At 40.5% G+C, this 23,031-nt stretch overlaps 1 protein-coding gene across 1 annotated transcript in view; it reads left to right on the forward strand.

The window, feature by feature from the left end:
- ZSWIM5 (zinc finger SWIM-type containing 5) overlaps positions 1-23,031 on the forward strand; it is a 158,931-nt gene that overhangs the window by 99,526 nt on the left and 36,374 nt on the right. The window contains 3 exon segments of the mRNA XM_024990173.2: positions 11,482-11,838; positions 16,824-16,972; positions 18,418-18,568. Coding sequence (XP_024845941.1) covers positions 11,482-11,838; positions 16,824-16,972; positions 18,418-18,568 — 657 coding nt within the window.

Raw genomic sequence — 23,031 nt, forward strand, 5'->3', positions numbered from 1 at the left:
GAACCCATAAAAGCACAATTCACAATTTATATATTCCAAAGGTGATTCTGGGAATCTTTCTAAAGAAGTATACATGAGGAGGAACATTCTATTTTGCAGTTTTGTTCCCTGCCTTTGGGGATGAAGCAGCAAAGGAGTTAAAAGCCATATAAGAATAGTGGGCACAAGGGAAAGCTGGCCAATTGATGAAATTGTACAGTAAGAATGTAATTTTCATTCAGAAGAGTTGCTGACATTAGAGATTTTTCCAGTAAAGAATGGCTCTTGGATCCAATGGATGATGTGAATGCATTTAGAACCCTGAATGAAGGCTTAATGAGAATGTCTTCTATTTGATTGGTGTTTGTATGGAATCAGATTACTGTAGAATGTGGAAAAATGGTTTGCTCAGTTTCTAAACAAAATGAAAAGCATTGTCCTAATTGAATTTGTTTTGACATTCTTGCTGCCCCACACAGGTCAAGCTGCAAGATGGAACAAAAGAATAAAGCTAGAGGGTAATGTGAGGCCTTGACCAGAATGCTGTAAATGTTAGGAATGGTGTTCTTACTAGCATATGAAACCTTTAAATAAAGAATGTTATGAGGGATATGCATTCATCTCCATATTAAAAAGGCCATGTTGGAAATAAAATGTCATGGAGTTTAGAAAAAAATGAGGATTAAAATCCCCTGAAAATTAGCCTTTTGATTGCTGCTAGAATTTGATTATATGGGCTTCTCTGGTGGGTCAGATGGTAAAGAATCCACCTGCAATGCGGGAGATCCAGGTTCAAGCCCTGGTTCAGGAAGATCCTCTGGAGAAAGGAATGGCAACCCATTCCAGTATTCTTGCCTGGAGAATTCCATGGACAAAAAAGCTTGGTGAGCTACAGTCCATGGGGTTACAAAGAGTTGGACATGATTGAGCAATTAACATACACATATGATACTTATGCATAGACATTTTTCTTTAAATCATTTGAGGTTAGGGCTCAGCTCAAAATGAGGGGGCCTTTAGATATTGTAATAAAGGAGTTAACTGCAGTTATAGTTGGAATACTAACATAATAATATTTTTGTAGTATTACAGTATGTTTGCTCATTCAGTCACGTCTGACTCTTTGCGACCCTGTGGACTGTAGCCTGCCAGGCTTCTCTGTCTATGGAATTTTCCAGGCATGAGTACTAGAAATCTCATGGATATTAACTCATTTTAGTAGAATTTCAGTGTATTCTGGTGTCTTGATTCAGGCCATACAATCTCAAAGAAGTAGCCAGAAGCTTTTCCTCTTGGAAAAAGATATATGGGTAATTTTAATGCTTTAATATAAATCTGAATACTATTTTGAAGATTTTTCAGAAATAAACATCTCCTCACTCAATATTGTGGTTGATCAGAAATGGCTGCGGGTGTCCTTTTCCTTTTCTGATTGAAAAGCAACTCTTGTTTAGTTTTCTGTTTTTCCCCATTGATGTAGACCACTAAATGGAGTAGGGTAATTTCTGGAAATCATTTTATAATTATATATTGTCCTTTTCTCTGTTCAAATGAATAACCCAGGCAGTAGTTATTAGCCTATAACCTCCTTTTTGGCAACATGTATACCTTGGAAAACTCAGCAGTAGCCACAGGACTGGAAAAGGTCAGTTTTCATTCCAATCCCAAAGAAAGCCAATGCCAAAGAATGCTCAGACTACTGCACAATTGCACTCATCTCACACACTAGTAAAGTAATGCTCAAAATTCTCCAAGCCAGGCTTCAACAATACGTGAACCGTGAACTTCCTGATGTTCAAGATGGTTTTAGAAATGGCAAAGGAACCAGAGATCAAATTGCCAACGTCTGCTGGATCATGGAAAAGGCAAGAGAGTTCCAGAAAAACATCTATTTCTGCTTTATTGAGTATGCCAAAGCCTTTGACTGTGTGGATCACAATAAACTGTGGAAAATTCTGAAAGAGATGGGAATACCAGACCACCTGACCTGCCTCTTGAGAAACCTATATGCAGGTCAGGAAGCAACAGTTAGAACTGGACATGGAACAACAGACTGGTTCCAAATAGGAAAAGGAGTACGTCAAGGCTGTATATTGTCACCCTGCTTATTTAACTTCTATGCAGAGTACATCATGAGAAACGCTGGGCTGGAAGAAGCACAAGCTGGAATCAAGATTGCCGGGAGAAATATCAATAAATATCAATAACCTCAGGTATGCAGATAACAGCACCTTTATGGCAGAAAGTGAAGAGGAACTAAAAAGCCTCTTGATGAAAGTGAAAGAGGAGAGTAAAAAAGTTGGCTTAAAGCTCAACATTCAGAAAACAAAGATCATGGAATCTGGTCCCATCACTTCATGGCAAATAGATTGGGAAACAGTGGAAACAGTGTCAGACTTTATTTTTTGGGCTCCAAAATCACTGCAGATGGTGATTGCAGCCATGAATTAAAAGACGCTTACTCCTTGGAAGAAAAGTTATGACCAACCTAGATAGCATATTAAAAAGCAGAGACATTACTTTGCCAAGAAAGATCCATCTAGTCAAGGCTATGATTTTTCCAGTGGTCATGTATGGATGTGAGAGTTGGACTGTGAAGAAAGCTGAGCACTGAAGAATTGATGCTTTTGAACTGTGGTGTTGGAGAAGACTCTTGAGAGTCCCTTGGACTGCAAGGAGATCCAACCAGTCCATCCTAAAGGAGATCAGTCCTGGGTGTTCATTGGAAGGACTGATGCTGAGGGTGAAACTCCAATACTTGGGCCACCTCATGCGAAGAGTTGACTCATTGGAAAAGACTCTAATGCTGGGAGGGGTTGGAGGCAGGAGAAGAAGGGGACGACAGAGGATGAGATGGTAGATGGCATCACCAACTCGATGCACATGAGTTTGGGTATACTTTGGGAGTTGGTGATGGACAGGGAGGCCTGGCGTGCTGCGATTCATGGGGTTGCAAAGAGTCAGACACGACTGAGCGACTGAACTGAACTGAACTGAACTAAATACCTTGTATATATACACATTGTTTTTGCAGAGAACTGCTTAAGGGATGTGGTATTTTTTTCCAACTTGTGTTCATATCTATAAAGTGAGAAGCAGGCTTCTGATCTGCAGTTCTGAATAGGTTGGTTGTCCATCAGTATACAGACAGCTTATTCCATAAGTCTTTTGCTCCACAGAGGGCTGGGGTAGGGAGAATGAATTTATCATTTTTAAATAATTATGCTTTATACATATTAGATGTTTAAATGAATTTTCCAGACAAATCCTTTCCGTTTTATTTTCTTCTACATAAAGTGTTTCTAAAATAACGAAGGATAATTCAATCTTTTAAAATATACACGTAATCCCCTTAATAGAGATCCAAGTAGATGAGTACTGGTAAACTAGGTAATGCAAGGGTATCTCTAAGTGAATGCCTGGGCTTGGGAAGTCTCATTATTCTGTAACTGTGTTGCTGGCACAGATGGAGAGCGGAGACCATTGCCTGCTGAAGCTGGTGCTGAGAAGGGCCTGTGGCTGCTCTTCAGAGGTTAATACAAGGAAACCCTCTTGATTTGCCAGAGGAGTCTGGGAGGGGAGCAGATGGCCACAAGAAGGGCCCTCCAGCTTACTCAGCTGCTCTGAGAAGCTTAGGGTGACCTCTCTAATACAAACAAACCAAATAGCTCTCAGGGTAATGGGGCAGCATCATTTATATTCCCAAATAACAATACTGCTCCTCACTTTGCAATCTCTCGCATCCTCATCCAGTGTGTGGGTGCCATCTGGTTCTTATAAACTTATATAGGCTGGTTGGGATTGCTATTGACTGATATCTCTGGGAAATGTGTTCTTTACTAATTACTTTCGTATGAATCTGGTAGGCATATAAGTATTATGTCTGTTTGCATAATTAAGAAACCGAGGCATAGAGGAATTGAGGGGCATTGGAATTAGAACCCAAGCACCTTGATTCCTCAGCTCAGTGTATAATAGAATGAGTCCATAGAGCCATCCCAGCGCTCTTGTTAAGCAGTAGTTATCCAGCTTTTGAATAAGGTTTTCTACAAGGGAAATTAGTTATTTTGAACATGTCACTTTCACAGTTTTAAGCCTTTGTGTAACTACCATTTTGCTAAGTGACAGAAAGGAAAAAGAGTGGCTTCTAGTATACTGCTGTAGCCTTCCAGGAAACAGGAATAAAGTGAGAAAATGTAATTTATACTATATAGTTTCATCAAAACCAAATTTTTTCAAGAGAAAAGTGTTCTGGTGCAAAGAAGTTACCTAGTTTGTGTGTGTGTATGTGTGTACCTAAACTGACTATAAGAAAAATTATTCTTCTTGTGAACCACTGCTCTCCTTTTCCCTGCCATTGGCTGAAACTACATTCATTTTCATGCATTAGCACCTGCTCAAGGGTCTGGTGAAGCAAAAGACCAATGAGCAAAGTGGTTTTAATTGCCCAAGCTTTACTAGAGGCGTTTTTGCACTCAGAAACACAAAAGACTTTGAATGGTGTCAGAGGGCTATACTGAGAAGTGCTTTCCTTTAGAACCTTCAGATGATTCACTCCCTGTGTTGAGACATTGTCTAGTACAGATGAGTTCATGAGCTCGTCTTCCTTCCAACTGTGAGAGTATCATAAGCACTTGTCAATTTCAGTTGCCTTTAACAATTGCCCAGGAAATCAGGCAAACGTTAGAGTTTACTGACTTGTCCTTAGTGCATCTTTGTATAGCACTGTGCTTGCTAATTACTTTTATAAAATTCTGTATACATAGTTTTAACTGCATAGTCGTATTCAGTACGACTTATCATAGTAGTTAAGAGTACAGGCTCTGGAACCAGACTACCTGGTGCAAAGCCCAATTCAGCCTCTCACAGGCTGTGTGATGTTAGATAGTTTCCTTTACTGTCTGAGCCTCAGTTTCATCATCTGAGAAAGGGGACTAATACACAAACCTATCTTGTAGAGCTCTTGTGAGGATTTAGTTAGAAAATACATGGAAAGTACTTAGAATACTCTCGCACATAGTGAGTATCCAATGATTGTTAGCTAATGAAACTTCATATTTTATATTTTAGAAAAGGGGTTGAAGATTGGCAGAAGCGTAACAGGTGTCCATATGAGGCATAAATATGAATTATGGAAAATAATATCAATGTTTCACAATTATTAGCTTGTATTCAAATTATTGTTACTTTGTTCACCATCCCAGTAAAACTGTTTAATTATTGGTTGATTTTATTTTATTATAAAATCAGGAATTTCATAAGCATGCTTAATTCTCTGTGAATCATGAATGTGGATGTATAAATTAAAGATTCAGTTTAGTGTTCAATTATTCATTCATCCATAAACAAATACTTATGAAACTCTTAAAATGTGCCTGAGATGAAAACATAGGATGAAAAAGACAACCCCTGTTTTCAAGGAGTTCACAATCTAAAGGGCAAAGGCAAATATAAAAACTATTAATTACACTGATATCGAGTGCTGTAAAAGAGATATGGCTGATTAAAAAAAAAAAAAAAAAACGAGAGCTCAGGAAGCATTTAGGACTTCCCTGGAGGTCCAGTGGTTAAGACTCCACACTCCCAATGCAGGGGCAGGGGTTCAATCCCTGATTGGGAAAGATCGCGCACGTTGTACCATCAAAAAAAAAAGGAGGAGAAGCATTTAATTCTCTAAGGATATCAGGGAAGATTCCCCAGAGTAGGTATCATTTGAGTTGAGAATTAGGATAAGGAGGTGAGAAACTCACACCTGGTATGGGGACATAGAGGCTAAGAAAACATTGCATAGTCAAGAATCTGCAAGTAGTTTAGTATGTTTAGTGCACTGAGAAGTGGCAGGAAGCAAGTCTGAAGAGACAAAAAAAGAGACTGCATCATAAATTTGAACTTTATCCTACTATCAGTTAGGAATCATTTAAAAGATTTTAAACAAACATTTTTATAAATTTTTTTCTATGCCAGATTCTGTGTTAGATACCAAGACTATGAAATGAATAGGTCATAGTTTAGTAGGAATGCCATGATTTAGGAAGATCATTCTGTTCATGTTATGGAAGATGAGAGGGAAGTAAGACTAGGAGGCAGGAAGATTAGTTAATCCAAGTAGGAGATTATTATGATCTTGGTCTGAGGCAGTGTTAGGGGAGTTAAAGGATGAGTGTCATGGTCCGGGCAAGGATTGGAAAAGGATTTCCAGACATGAGACAGAATGAGAGAGAAATAAAGTTTATTAGAATGGGAGATACTGTTAGAACAGTGGGCCAGCTCAAGGGAGAACCAGCGCTGAACAGGGATCCTTGCTGCTGCTGCTAAGTCGATTCAGTCATGTCCGACTCTGTGCGACCCCATAGACGGCAGCCCACCAGGCTCCTCTGTCCCTGGGATTCTCCAGGCAAGAATACTGTAGTGGGTTGCCATTTCCTTCTCCAGAACAGGGGTCCTTAGTCCACTTTTATACCCAGGGTACAAGGAGTGGGATAGGGGTCTTGTGAGTCATTTGCTGATTGGATGAGGCACGTATACTTGGTGGGGGAAGAGTAAGGCAAATACCTTCTCCCTGTGTGCGGCAGGAGGAGAGACAGGTTATACTGCTCAGGAGGACCTGAAATCTGTTAATAGTTACAACATGGGGGAGGGAAGGACAATGAGGATCTGGTTTTTCCATTCCTGCATTCCAAGACCCTCCTTGCTTTTATCTGTTCTTTTGTCCTTGGGTCACCACAGAGAGCAGCTGGAATGGAGAGATACTTAGGAGGCAGAATCTGCAACATTTAGTGACCCTCTTGGGTATGGAGCATCGGGAGGAGCTGGGATGCATCCCAGAGCCCTGGCTCCTGCCTGCTTCTCCAGCCTCATTGTATTCCCCTTTCCACCCCGTCCCCCGTCCCTGTTGGCTTTCTAGTTGCTGGGCTTCTTTCCATTCTCTGAGCATTCTGTGTTCCTCTTGGCCTTTGCACCTCTGCATAGTCTTCCTTTGCCTTTTGCATATGCACTTTTTTTTTCTACCTGGAGTCATCTTTACCATTACTCTGCCATTCCCCATCCTTTTGCCTAGTTAATTCTGATTTATTCTATAAAATTCTGCATGTTATTTCCTCTCAAAATTTTATTTCCTCAAGGAGCCCATCCCTTACCACTCCCGTCCCTAAACCAGGTCATGTCTCCCATATTATATACACGACTTAGCGACTGAACAACAACCATTCTGTACTTCTTCACAATTAGAACTAAATAATTACTTGTGGATTTAGTGGTTAAATATGTCTCCCCAGCTAGACTATGTTATTGTTGTTCAGTCGCTAAGTCATGTCTGACTCTTTGCAACCCCATGGACAGCAGCATGCCAGGCTTCCCTGTCCTTTACCATCTCCTGGAGTTTGCTCAAACTCATGTCCATTGAGTCCGTGATGCCATCCAGCCATCTCATCCTCTGTCTCCCTCTTTTCCTCCTGCCCTCAATCTTTCCCAGCATCAGAGTCTTTTACAATGAGTTGGCTTTTTGCAGTAGGTCCCCAAAGTTATATAGATACTATAAACTCAGGAGTTGTTTGGTCTTTTTATTGGAGAAGGCAATGGCACCCCACTCCAGTACTCTTGCCTGGAAAATCCCATGGACGGAGGAGCCTGGTGGGCTGCAGTCCATGGGGTCACTAGGAGTCAGACACGAATGAGTGACTTCACTTTGACTTTTCACTTTCATGCATTGGAGGAGGAAATGGCAACCCACTCCAGTGTTCTTGCCTGGAGAATCCCATGGACAGAGGAGCCTGGTGGGCTGCTGTGTATGGGGTCGCACAGAGTCGGACACGACTGAAGCGACTTAGCAGCAGCAGCAGCAGCAGCAGTAGCAGCAGCATAGATGTATCCTTGGGATTCAACACAGCAGATCTTAAATAGTTATTAGTTTAATGAATGAATTACTCTTAAGATACCTTTAGAAAGAGAAAAAAATAACATATTTATATGTTTTGGCTCTTTGAATTTCTTGTAGTCACTTAGATAAGGTATGTGCTGTCTTACACATGGATTACCAGATTGAGTCTGATGGGAGACCACATTTCACATATTCTCTGCCATTTGTCCCTATTCAGTTCAGTTCAGTTCAGTCGCTCAGTTGTGTCCGACTCTTTGCGATCCCATGAATCACAGCACGCCAGGCCTCCCTGTCCATCACCATCTCCCGGAGTTCACTTCAACTCATGTCTATCGAGTCGGTGATGCCATCCAGCCATCTCATCCTCTGTCGTCCCCTTCTCCTCCTGCCCCCAACCCCTCCCAGCATCAGAGTCTTTTCCAATGAGTCAACTCTTCGCATGAGGTGGCCAAAGTACTGGAGTTTCAGCTTCAGCATCAGTCCTCCCAATGAACACCCAGGACTCATCTCTTTAGGATGGACTGGTTGGATCTCCTTGCAGTCCAAGGGACTCTCAAGAGTCTTCTCAAATACCACAGTTCAAAAGCATCAGTTCTTCGGCACTCAGCCTTCTTCACAGTCCAACTCTCACATCCATACATGACCACTGGAAAAACCATAGCCTTGACTAGACGGACCTTTGTTGGCAAAGTAATATCTCTGCTTTTGAATATGCTATCTAGGTTGGTCATAACTTTCCTTCCAAGGAGTAAGTGTCTTTTAATTTCATGGCTGCAGTCACCATCTGCAATGATTTTGGAGCCCCAAAAAATAAAGTCTGACACTGTTTCCACTGTTTCTCCATCTATTTCCCATGAAGTGATGGGACCAGATGCCATGATCTTCGTTTTCTGAATGTTGAGCCTTAAGCCAACTTTTTCACTCTCTTCTTTCACTTTCATCAAGAGGCTTTTTAGTTCCTCTTCACTTTCTGCCATAAGGGTGGTGTCATCTGCATACCTGAGGTTATTGATATTTCTCCAGGCAATCTTGATTCCAACTTGTGCTTCTTCCAGCCCAGTGTTTCTCATGATGTACTCTGCACAGAAGTTAAATAAGCAGGGTGACAATATACAGCTTTGACGTACTCCTTTTCCTATTTGGAACTAGTCTGTTGTTCCATGTCCAGTTCTAACTGTGGCTTCCTGATCTGCATGTAGGTTTCTCAAAAGGCAGGTCAGGTCATCTGGTATTCCCATCTCTTTCAGAATTTTCCACAGTTTATTGTGATCCACACAGTCAAAGGCTTTGGCATAGTCAATAAAGCAGAAATAGATGTTTTTCTGGAACTCTCTTGCTTTTTCCATGATCCAGTGGATGTTGGCAATTTGATCTCTGGTTCCTCTGCCTTTTCTAAAACCAGCTTGAACATCTGGAAGTTCACGGTTCACATACTGCTGAAGCCTGGCTTGGAAAATTTTGTTAGGGGACGTTTTTTTTTATCAGTTTGCAAATTTAGTATCATAGTAGCTGACTGTATACAAACAAAGGATGAAAATTGAGTTAGTAAAAAAAATTAAGGAACAGTACCCAGCATCACTCTGATTTTCCTAAGCTAGGAAAATGAAATTAGTGTTTGGGGAACACTATAATAGAAATAAAATGTGATTGTTAGGAGCACAAACTCTGAAGCCAGACTGCCTGGGTTCAAATCCTAGCTCTTCCGCTTACAGGCTGTATGAAGTTAGGCAACTTAAATTGTTTCTCTAAGCCTCAGTTTCTTTACCTACAAAAAATGGGGTTAATAGTACTAAACATATAACATTGTGGTGAGGGTTAAATGATATAATGCTTATGAAAGAACACATGGTAAGTGCTCAAAAACTGTTAGTGATGAAAAATTATTTTCTTTTTAAAGCAAAAGAAGCAATTTGGATGTATTCAAGAAGTACATTAATTGAGGGAAACTCTTTACAAATTTATTTTTTATTGGTTTTAAAGGCTAAAATGTTTCAGAATGTGAATTTACAGTCATTTTAATTTCTGTTATCATGACTGTAATCATATAATAAAATTGGGGCAAATTGCATAACTTATGTGAGCCTATTCCTCATCTGTGAAATTATCTGATGAAATTATTGCTCAATTCTGGGTAAAATGCCCTCTTATAAACTAAACTGTAAGCTCCACAGGCACAAATGTTAAAGTTTCTTCATTTAATAAGATTCAGCTTTGTAACTGGGACACCAGATAGAGTTTCGTCTGGAAGTGATATTTGAGCTAAGCCATGAAGAACATAGGATTTCCTTATTTGGGAAAGAAATTTTATTTATATTTTCCATAGCTATAAAACTGGTTGATCCTTAGCACTTTCTGTTTAGTCCAAGGTTGGGTCCAGCCAATGTCCTGAATTCCCCAGCTGTGATACTGGTAAAGAAATGTTAAGTACATTTGTTACGTTACAAATGTAACATTAAGATTATAACATTGTAACACAATGTTAAGTTACATTTCTATTTCCACTTATGCCACTATTTAGTTTAGAAGGCAGGGGAATAGGAACTCTTTTAAGCCATGAGCCATTCCTGAATTTTTAACAATTTCTTGCTAATATTGATGTTTTCAGAGCTCTTGTTGCACATTTAAGCATGACATGTAAGCAAGACTGCTTACAAAGAACTCAATTGTTAGGGGCCTGAGGCCATTGCAACACACTTTTTGAATCTTGTCTCATTCCTAAATGGCACTTGGAACATGTTGAAGGTAAGGACAACATGGTACACTTATAGGATAACATGCTTGTGGGGGCTAACCTCATAGCAGGTTATAGTTTATAGTTCAGCTTTTTTCCTGGACCCTGAGATGTCAGAGCCATTGTGATACGTAATGAAGAAAGTGCTGCAGTACAATTTTATTCTAAAATTTCTAAACAGTATAGAGGCCAGCTAGGAAAGGTGCCTCAGCCATAGAACAGTAAGCTGAAATTTGTTCAAATCTTTTTTCTCAAGGCAGAGCTAGCTTTGTGACTTGGGGATGGGTTGGAGGGATGCAATGCTTGTAAAACTAAACAAGAAGTCCTTGAAAGTGTGTAGTGCATTCAAGCTCACTCATTGTTAGAGCACTTGAGTCCCCAACCACCACAATGGGCTTCTTGATGAGGTGGTTTCTCTTCTTGCAGAGCATGGGCTTTAGGGCGTGCGAGCTCAGTAGTTGGGACACACAGGCTTAGTTGCCCCACACGTGAAATTTTAGTTCCTGGGTCAGGGATCAAATCTGTGTTCCCTGCATTGGCAGGCAGATTCCTAACCACTGGACCACCAGGGAAGTCTCTTATTCAAGCTTCTTGATTAACCTTTTTGAGATTATGAAAAAAGGTATTAAATGTTCCCCCAGAAGAATGTACATACCTACAAACAAAAGTTTTCTTATTAGTTCTGGAGGTCCATAGACTTAAGGGTAAGGACTCTTTTTCTAGATTGTGTGTCCTTAAGAACTATACCTAGATTTCATTGGCCTTTGACAGAGCCTGCTGTATATGTGGAAGATACTCAGCAAATAGTTTCTGAATTGATGAACTAGAATGCAAAATGAAAATCTTCACGTTTCTTACTAGAGAATCTCTAAACCTGTCTTCTTTGTTTCCTTAGGCTTCCATCTCAGTGGCACAGTAACTGAACCAGCCACTACTTCTGAACCAGCCGTGACTTACAAAGTTGCCATCAGTTTTGATCGATGCAAAATCACCTCAGTGACATGTGGCTGTGGGAACAAAGACATATTCTACTGTGCTCACGTGGTAGCACTCTCACTCTACAGGATCCGTAGACCAGACCAAGTCAAATTGCGTCTTCCTATCTCAGAAACCCTTTTCCAGATGAATAGGGACCAGCTACAAAAGTTTATTCAATATTTGATCACAGCACACCACACTGAAGTTCTTCCTACCGCACAGAAATTGGCAGATGAGATCCTGTCCTCCAACTCTGAAATCAACCAAGTAAATGGTAATTGTACAATATTTTTGTTGCTGAAAAATCTATTTTGTTGCTTTATTGCATGTTTAGAGGTTGGGATACTTTTGCCATTGTAATCACTTAACTTTAATCAGTTTATTCTATCCAAACTATTTATTAACTCTGTTTCTTAAAGCCATCCAATTGTCCACCTCATAAAGTTTGGGTGAAAATGACAGAGGATGTTAGAGTTATAAATTAAACCAGTTTATGGACTTCATGTGTCCACATAATCCTTGCCTCTAGGAGCCTGGAATATTCAGAAGTGAAAGAAACCATGAAATAATGAATGTCATTCAGTGAAATGAAATGGATATCAGAATTCCTTAACATTTCAGGATCCTGCATAGCACCATGGTTATTCTAAAGAGTATCGTTTGCATTGTGTTTATGAGCTATATAATGGATGGAGAGAGATACGATGTTCACTTATTCATTCAAGAAATGTATGTTGAGTACCTGCTCTGTGCATATGATACTGCTGATTGTTGAGGGCATAAAACAGACATGGTTCCTGTCTTCAAATATCTTACAGTCTAGTAGAAAAAACAGCTAAGGCTGAAGTAAATGCTTGCTTTTGTTATGAAGTCAGGTTGTAGATACTTAATCATAGGAAACTGTTGAAGAATTTTGAGAAGAGGAACTATATGAGCCAATTTTTCATTTTGTTGGTTAGGTTCTACTATGTTCCAGGCATCATACATGAGAACCTTATGTATGTTTATATATGTTAATTCATTTAGTTTTCAAAACTACCCTGTGAGGTAGATATTATAACCATTTTGTAAATAAGGAAATTATTTATAACCTAGGCTCACCTGACTTCAGAACTCAAGTTTTTTATACCTCTCTATACTTCCTTTCTGTTTTTAGGATATAACTTTGGTATTAGTGTGAACAAGACAGTGAGACTAGGTTAATGGCCTGTATAATACTATGGTCTATGTGCTAAAGGGCCTGCCTTTCCCAGTTGCCTAAGAGAACTAATCAAGGCCTGCATACAACCTCATCACTTATCAGAAATAAAGATAGTCAGACAAGCTTCCAGGAACTCTTGCTGTCTAGCAGAAATAGTCTTCTGTTGCTTTATCCTCAAAGTTGTGTTTACATGATGGATGCATGCATGCTAAGTCACTTCAGCATGTCCGACTCTGCAACCCTATGAACTATAGTCCGCCAGGCTCCTCTCTGGGATTCTCCAGGCAAGAATATTGGAGTGGATTGCCATGCCCTCCTCCAGGGATCTCTTCCCAACCCAGGGATCAAACCTGTAGCTCTTATGTTTCATGCAGGAGAGTTCTTTACCACTAGCGCCACCTGGGAAGCCCATTCACATGGTAACTGAGCTCTATTTGAGAGATACTGTTACAGAGTAGCTTTCTAAAGGGGCTTCCCTGGTGGTTCAATGGTAAAGAATCACCTGCCAATGCCTCAGTGGTAAAGATTCTGCCGGCCAATGCCAGAGACACAGGTTCCATCCCTGATCCAGGAAGATCCCACATGCCTGAAGCAACTAAGCCCATGTGCCACAACTGTTGAGCCTGTGCTCTAGAGGGAGACGCAACTACTGAAGCCCTTGTGCCCTAAAGCCCATGCTCCACAAGTCCACACACCTAAACAACAGAGTAGCTCCCACTTGCCGCACCTAGAGCAAAGCCCGTACAGCAATGAAGACCCAGCACAGCCAGAAATAAATTAAATAAATAAATGAAATTATAAAATTCTAGTTCCTCTTCACTTTCTGCCATACGGGTGGTGTCATCTGCATATCTGAGGTTATTGATATTTCTTCCAGCAATTTTGATTCCGGCTTGTGCTTCATCCAGCCCAGCATTTCACATGAGGTACTCTGTATATAAGTTAAATTAGCAGAGTGACAATGTACAGCCTTGATATACTCCTTTCCCACTTTTGAACCAGTCCATTGTTCCATGTCCAGTTCTAACTGTTGCTTCTTGACCTGTTGCTACAGGTTTCTCAGGAGACACATAAGGTGGTCTGATATAACCATCTTTTAAAGAATTTTCCACAGTTTATTGTGATCCCCACAGTCAAAGACTTTTGCATAATCAGTGAAGCAGAAGTAGATGTTTTTCTGGAATTCCCTTGCTTTTTCTATGATCCAGTATACTATGCTAAGTCTCTTCAGTCATGTCCAACTTTTTGTGACCCCATGGACTGTAACCTTCCAGCTTCCTCTGTCCATGGCATTCTCCCGGCATGAATACTGGAGTGGGTTGCCATTTCCTTCTCCAGGGGATCTTCCCAACCTAGGGATCGAACCAGTATCTCTTACATCTCCTGCATTAGGAGGCGGGTTCTTTACCACTAGCGCCACCTGGGAAGCCCTTCTATGATCAGAAGGATGTTAGCAATTTGATCTCTGCTTCCTCTACCTTTTCTAAATCCAGCTTGTACATCTGAAAGTTCTTAGTTCACGTACTGTTGAAGCCTAGCTTGAAGGATTTTGAGCATTACCTTGTTAGCATGTGAAATGAATGCAAGTGAAATGAGTGCAGTGTAGTTTGAACATTCTTTGGCATTGCCCTTCTTTGGAATTGGAATGAAAACTGACCTTTTCCAGTCCTGTCTTATAGCCACTGCAGGGATATGTATAAAAAGTACTTAGACACTGTCATGTAGGAAGCACTCAATAAATGGCTGTTTTTAACAAATATTGAAGGATGAAAGGAGTATATTTGTTTTTCTTTTCCACTTTCAGTTTACAGAAGTAGTATAGGATATATTATTTGCCCACCTGGGTTTTAAATCTAGATGGTCAATAGGACATGCATTTGTTCATTCTATAAATATTAATTCAATGCTGTAATGATCCAGGCACTGTGAGGTACAAAAATGAATCCCTACTCTACTCTTTAAAAGCTTCAATGTAGTTGGGAGTATATGAGACAAGCTCAATTCTATTATAAAACAAAATGCAACAGGTCTTTAAGAGAAGTAATAATAAAGTGCTAAGAAGAGAGTTTTTCCAGTAGTCATGTATGGATGTGAGAGTTGAACTGTGAAGAAGGCTGAGTGCCAAAGAATAGATGCTTTTGAACTGTGGTGTTGGAGAAGACTCTTGAGAGTCCCTTGGACTGCAAGGAGATCCAACCAGTCCATTCTAAAGGAGATCAGTCCTGGGTGTTCTTTGGAAGGAATGATGCTAAAGCTGAAACTCCAGTACTTTGGCCACCTCATGCGAAGAGTTGACTCATTGGAAAAAACTCTGATGCTGGGATGGATTGGGGGCAGAAGGAGAAGGGGACGACAGAGGATGAGATGGCTGGATGGCATCACCGACTTGATGGACGTGAGTTTGAGTGAACTCCAGGAGTTGGTGATGGACAGGGAGGCCTGGTGTGCTGCAATTCACGGGGTCCCAAAGAGTTGGACACGACTGAGTGACTGAACTGAACTGAACTGAAGAAGAGAGTTACTACATTACTCTCATGCATATGAGTATGAAGGGCATACTTTTGACAGGTGAGGTGTATGGGTTATATGGTGAATTCAGTGAGAGACTTTCCTGCCAAGTAAATTTCAGCAGTGTTAGCCTCTCTGTATACGTATTTTATGGTTTTCCTTTCTCAGTGCAGCCCTGACTATAGAGCTGAGGCAACACTGACAATGAGAAGTAATGCTTTTTGGCCAAAGAACAGGTTGTGGGGAAAGGAAGGGAAGTAAAGGGAAAAGCATAAATAAAGTCGTCAGGAAATGTCATTGACTTCTGGGTACACTAAGTTTCTAGTTGAAACATAGCATAAGTATAGGAAAGACAAGACTAGAAGTGAAAGGGCCTGAAGAGGAAGGGCCCTAAATGCTAAGCTAAGTTTAGACTTCATTTATAAAGAATGGTTTATCACTGAAGACTTCTGAGCAGGGAAGGGATATGATCAGAACTGTGTTGAGAATAACACATTTGAAGAAAAGTAGCATATAGCAGATTCCATGAACTGGTTGCTCCTAATGTTAATTAGTATTTGTAGAATAAATATGAGTCCTCCTGATTTCCTGGATGGTAAGATGCACTGAAAAAGCATGGCAGAAGAGCACTATTCTCTGCAGACCTGGATTTCATTTAAATAAGGCTTTCATATAAGAGGACAAGAAGAAAGGTAGATTGACTGATGAAACATGACATGAATTTGTAACCAATTGCACGACCACACATATACAGTATTGACTTATACTATAAGACTATACTGACTTATAGTCTTTTGTCACTTGGAGACAGGGTTCTAAAAACTTATCACAGGACTCAGTCTTTGAGAAAGTGAGAGAAGAAGATTCAGTTTTCATTCCACAGATATTTCTTAGGTGCCTGTCACATTACCAGAACTGTGTTATAAATGATTCAACTGTGAGCAAGGAGCTAACAGGCTACTAGGGGAGAGGGATGTGTAAATAACTAACACTGTGTTTTAAGTGATGTCATTGAGGTGAGCCCAGGAAGGAAAGATATTCTGAGTATAAATTTATAAAACATCACCCTGTATACAACCCTGCCTGTGCTCTGGGTTGCAAGTTTCCAGAAATTTAGAATTGTTGACTCCACTTGAGAAGCTACAATTTTATAGTGAATTTTAAAAAGAGAAATTTTTATTTTCTAAGAAAGTATTTTTTTAATTTTAAAATAATATGTGTGCTTTAGGCTTATTTTAAACTTCAAAGAAAAACAAAATAGAAGAAAAATTACATTCTCCTAGGGGAAAAAAAATACATCACTATTTTTGTGTTTGTGCATTTTTACCCCAGGATGATATTTGTAGACCTTGGGAGAGGATACAACTGAGACTTCAGTGAACATGAAACTAGCTCTACTCTCTTATGTTTATTGAGAGCCACACAATTGACAAAGCCCAGATTAAGGCAGAATGCCTGTCTGTTTCTGAATATACTCACAGAGGGCTGCTCCTGCTGAGTGTGGAGTGTAGGAACTCAGGAGATTCATTTCACCACCCTATTCCTCGCAGGTGCTCCTGACCCAACAGCTGGGGCCAGCATTGATGATGAGAACTGTTGGCATTTGGATGAAGAACAGGTGAAAGAACAAGTGAAGCTCTTTCTCTCCCAGGGTGGTTACTATGGCTCTGGAAAGCAACTCAATTCAATGTTTGCCAAGGTAAGATATGAAAAGATTTTTTTTTCCCTTAAGTAAACTGGGCTCACCACACTTCTGGCTTCATGCATTGTAGCTAGCTCACTTGACCTACCTGTACTGAATGCTTGAAAACTACTTGGGTGGAGGGAAGCTGAGCAGAGCAGACCGGAGCAGGTTGCGTCCAGGGAGCCCTACTGCTCACCCTGGTCATCCTCTTCCTCTTGCTCCACAGTCTCTAAATGAGTTTGCATTCCTGGGGGGATTAGTAATGAAGCTACCTCCCCCTGCCTTGAACCCAAGGCTGCCCAATGAGGCCTTAAAGAGACAATATTTTGTTGTTTTTAAAATATTAACTGATTTATTTGGCTGTGCCAGGTCTTAGTTGTGGCATGTGGGATCTAGTTTTCTGACCAAGGATTGAACCCTGGCCCCTTGCATTGGGAGTGCAGAGTATTAGCCACTGAGAAGTTCCAGAAACTTAGTATTTTGGAACTGGGGGCTCTCACAGCAGGCTTTCTTTCTTTTCTTTCTTAACACCTTTGATGAAATATAATTCACATATCATAAAATTCACCCATTTAAAAAATTGTACAATTCAGTGGTTTTTAGTATATTGACAGATATGTACAGCTATCACTGCAGTCAACTTTAGAACATTTTCATTATCTTAAAAATAAACCCCATTCCCTTTACCTATCACTCCCCTGTTCCCCATGCCCCTCTTCCCCGAGCTCTAAGCAACCACTAAGGTACTTTCTGTCTTTATAGATTTCCCTATTCTGGACTTTCCTAGGAATGGAATCCTATAGTATGTAGTCTTTTGTGACTGGCTTTTTTCTCCTGGCATAGTATTTCAAAATACTTAAAAACATATATCCATGTTGTAGCATGTGTCAGTACTTCATTCCTTTTTATGGCCAAATAATATTCCATTGTATGGATACCACACATTTCTTTTATCTGTTTGTCTGTTGATGGGCATTTGGATTGTTTCCACCTCTAAGCTGTTATAAATAATGCTCCTATAAACATTCTTGTACAGTGTTTCTGTGTGGACATATATATATTTTCATTTCTCTCTAGGAATGGAATTAGTAGGCCATATGGTAGCTCTATGTTTAATCATTTGAGGAATTTCTAGACTGATTTCCAAAGTGGCTGCATCATTCTACAATCCCACTAAACAGTGTATGAGAGTTCTGATTTCTCTATATCCTTGCCAGCACTTATTATCTAGCTTTTTTATTCTAGCCATCCTTCTGAGTATGAAGTGGTATCTCATTGCACACAGCAGGATCTCTTGATACATGCAGAGAACTTGCTTACAGAAGAAGAGGCCTTCTTTTTGGCTCCTTGGATATGCTGTGCTTAGATACTTCATCTTCTCCTCCCCCTCCTCCCCTTCTTCTCCTCCTACTTTGTTATGATGTACAGTCACCAACCACCTGCCCCTCCTTATGTGTCAGGTTCGAGAGATGCTGCGGATGAGAGATTCCAATGGAGCCAGGATGCTGACACTAATAACTGAACAGTTTATGGCCGACCCACGACTCACACTGTGGAGGCAACAAGGAACAAGCATGACAGATAAGTGCAGGCAGCTCTGGGATGAGCTAGGTAAGTCCGCATATCTCAGAGAAGCGCTATGTCTATCCTATGAGCTTGTCCCCAGCAATAGTGTTAGTGAATACTTGTCATTAGTCATTACATAGATCTTGCTAAGTGAACTTTAGCCCAAATGGTGGAAGATTTAGGTTCTACAGAGGCCACCCAGAGTCATTTTGAATTCACTTGTGTTTCTTCCACAGCCTTATATTTTGCTACTGACACCAGCGTTCTATTCCAGATATTACCATACAGAAGCTTTTAGTGAGAGAAAACCTTTTGCCTTGGCTTCTGTCTCATGGCATTAGCTTGGCTTTCCAAATACTTGCTATTCTCACTTTTCTTGCATTCCCTGGGCCTGCTTTTCTTTATCATTTCCAGCAAACCTCTTAGCCATAAGGCCATTTCTAAGCCTTGAGCCCTGGACTTCTATTTTTCTTTCTCTATTCTCCTTTGTTCAGTTCAGGTCAGTTGCTTAGTCATGTCCGACTCTCTGCAACCCCATGGACTGCAATACACCAGTCCTCCCTGTCCATCACCAACTCCCAGAGCTTGCTCAAACTCATGTCCATTGAGTCAGTGATGCCATCCAACCATCTCATCCTCTGTTGGCCCCTTCTCCTCCCTCCTTCAATCTTTCCCAGCATCTGGGTCTTTTCTAGTGAGTCAGTTCTTCACATCAGGTGGCCAAAGTATTGGAGTTTCAGCTGCAGTTTCAGTTTCAGTCCTTCCAATGAATATTCGGGACTGATTTCCTTTAGGATAGACTGGTTGGATCTCCTTGCCATCCAAGGAACTCTCAAGAGTCTTTTCCAACACCACACTTCAGAAGCATCAATTCTTCAGCACTCAGCTTTCTTTATAGTCCAACTCTCACATCCATATATGACTACTGGAAAAGCCATAGTTTTGACTAGACTAGATGGACCTCTGTTAGCAAAGTAATGTCTCTGCTTTTTAATATGTTGTCTAGGTTGATCATAGCCTTTCTTCCAAGGAGCAAGTGTCTTTTAATTTCATGGCTGCAGTCACCATCTGCAGTGATTTTGGAGCCAAAAAAATAAAGTCAGCCACTGTTTCCATTGTTTCCCCATCTATTTGCCATGAAGTGATGGGACCGGATGCCATGATCTTAGTTTTCTGAATATTGAGCTTTAGGCCAACTTTTTCACTCTCCTTTTGCACTTTCATCAAGAGGCTTCCTCTTTACTTTCTGCCATAAGGGTGGTGTCATCTGCATATCTGAGGTTATTGGTATTTCTCCTGGCAGTCTTGATTCCAGCTTATGCTTCATCCAGCCCAGCATTTCTCATGATGTACTCTGCATATAAGTTAAATAAGCAGGGTGACAATATACAGCCTTGACATACTCCTTTCCCAATTTGGAACCGGTCTGTTGTTCCATGTCTAACTGCTGCTTCTTGACCTGCATATAGATTTTTCAAGAAGCAGGTCAGGTGGTCTGGTATTCCCATCTCTTTTAGAATTTTCCACACTTTATTGTGATCCACACAGTCAAAGGCTTTGGTGTAATCAATAAAGCAGAAGTAGATTTTTTTCTGAAACTCTCTTGCTTTTTCTATGATCCAGTGGATGTTGGCAATTTGATCTCTGGTTCCTCTGCCTTTTCTAAATCCAGCTTGAACATCTGGAAGTTCACGATTCACGTACTGTTGAAGCCTGGCTTGGATTTTGAGCATTACTTTGCTAGCATGTGAGATGAGTGCAAATGTGTGGTAGTTTGAACATTCTTTGGCATTGCCTTCCTTTGGGATTGGAATGAAAACTGACCTTTTCCAGTCCTTTGAGAACTCTTTTTTTTTTTTAGTATCATGACCTCAGAGTAACCTCTGTGGTGATCTCTTCCTCATCCTCTTTCGATTATCTCATTTCCAGTCTTGTATTAGCTGCTGCCCTATGACCATTTCTACTGAAAAAATCTCCTAATCACCTCAAACTTGAGAAATCCAAAAATGAAATCAGGCCTTCTATGAAGAAAGATTCCCCTGAACCTGGCATTGGCACCACCATTTCTTTTTTTTTTTTTTTGGGGGGGGGGGATCCCAGCTCCCGGCGGAGCGCGAGGCCGCCTGGGACCACTCAGCGAGGTGGCACCGCCCCTCCGCGCGACCAGCCCCTGGCACCACCATTTCTTATTCGACAAAACTTACTGTCAAGCACTCATTTTTGTTTTATTCCCTACATCCAGTCACCAATATAATTTGATTCCTTGACCTTTAAAATGTAATTTAGTGTTCATTTACACTTTTTATTTCTTGTCATAACTGGTCTGGTTGAGGACCATGGGACTTTTAGATTAAATTAGACCTGTGGCCTCCTGAATGGTCACTTTGTTCAAGATTCTTGTCATTAAGACCATCTTCTTTAGTCATTATTTATCTTCATCATTCCCATTTCAATGACAGTTTTGCAGTGGTGATACTCAACTCCCCTCCCTGTTTGCAGAATCCTTCATACTCTGAACGTACAATCCAGTCACGGCCCCACTTTGGGGTTATACTAGAAAAGTTGTCTATGGCATATTCTGAAATTTCTAATATAGCTTCTCTGTACTTTGTCCACCCCAGAAAGCAATGACAAACTTTCCTCTCATACAAAATAGCACCAAAAAACCACTACAGCTTAGGATTTTAGTGAATTCCCAAAAGCATATATTAATACATTATAGTCTTAGAGCTAAAAGCTTTGGGGAATAAGGCTTAATGATTCAGACTTTATGTGGTTACTTTGGGGCTGGTAAATGTGGGGTTTTGGTTTGAGTGCTGGGGCTTCATATCACCTGAGGCACTATAGCTTTGCAGTTTTCATTAATAATGAACAGCTACATTATTGAACATTATGTGCCAGTCTCTGTGTTAAAGATTGTATGCATGTTTAATTCTCATAACAAACCTATGAAGTAATTGTGTGTTTATTGCAAAGAAACAGAGACACCTCTGGTTACTTCTGGATACAGAATGAAATAAAGAAGTATAGAAAACTGTCTCTCTGACACAATCACATTTTCCAAAGTACAGGAATGTTGAACTATTAATTTAAGTTACTGGTCTAACCACTTGTGACCAGGGTCATGTAACACAGTGCATGGCAACTTGGAAACAGCTTCCCTCAGAAGGGATTGTAGGCATGGACCCTTCAAGGATAAGACATCAGCATCTCCATATGTTCAGGTGAGAAAAATGGAGCTCAGAAAGTTTTTTGTTCAAAGTTACACACTAGCAGGTGGTGGCTCTAACACTGGAGCCCCAGCCTGTCCAGCTCCAAATCAAGCATCCTTGTGCAACATCTCCCTCAATTTCATCTCGTATGTACTGTTTTCCCCAAAAGTGCATGTTTTTTAAGAATTTGAAATTAGCCTTCAGAGCGTCAGGTGTATCTGAGTCCTGAATCTCTTGGGAATAATTTCTGTGACAATCGAAGGATTGTGTTGTGGATTTGGACTTGGCCTTTGGTAGGTGACAGGAAGTAAACGGAGCGTGACCCCAGTGCTTCTAAAGCTTTTGTTAGTTACTTAGATTCATTATGAAAAGCTCTTGGTTGTGACATTTTCATATCTAAGAAATTGCTGTATCAACCTTCCAAGAAACTCTCAGCATTCCACACAGACCGCTATCTATATCTTCCCAGAATCACCTGGAATACTTGTTAAAATAGATTGCTGGGCCCTGTCCCCGAGTTTCTGATCTTGTCAGTTGGAGTAGGACCTGATACTTTGCATTTCCAACAAATTCCCAGAGGATGCTGATGACATTCTTCCAGAGACCACATTTTGTAAAACACTGCGTTATTGGATTAGACACTAGAGCATGTGCATTCATGCCCCCCACCCCGACTACTCTGAGGGTTCCTCACTGGTCAAAAGGCCTACTCCTCTGGGGATGGTCTCAGCAGGGATAGTAGGAACGGGAGGAGTGGCCTCAGTACCTTCAGTTTCTGAACGGGAGATAACAGAAGCAGTCAGGCATGGTTTTCTCATCTCCCCACGTCTGTACACATATGCTTTTTAAAAAAAATTTTATTTATTTTAATTGGAGGATAATTACTTTATAATACTGTGGTGGGTTTTGCCATACATTGACATGAATCAGCCACGGGTGCACATTTTTAAAAATTTTCTTTTAAAACCTATAAAGTATCTCTGCTCCCATAAAAGACCAGTCTTTACATATTTGCTCCTGTTCCTATGCCATTTCCTCTTCTCAAGAATTTTGCTCCTGCAATTTCTCTTTTCTCTGGTACCATCAATTTCTCCCTCAATACTGGATCAATTCCATCAGAATACAAATATGGTCTAATATTTTCAGTCTCATAAAGTGCCTTTGATTTTCCCCTCCTCCTCTAATCATTACCCTATTTCTCTTTTTACCTTCAGAACAACACTTCTTGAAAACCTCGTCCCTCTTTCCATTTGCTTACCTCCATATGCTCTCTTGAGCCCACTGCAGTCTTCCATT

This window comes from Bos taurus, chromosome 3, assembly GCF_002263795.3.
Source record: "Bos taurus isolate L1 Dominette 01449 registration number 42190680 breed Hereford chromosome 3, ARS-UCD2.0, whole genome shotgun sequence".
NCBI classification, from domain to species: Eukaryota; Metazoa; Chordata; class Mammalia; order Artiodactyla; family Bovidae; genus Bos; species Bos taurus.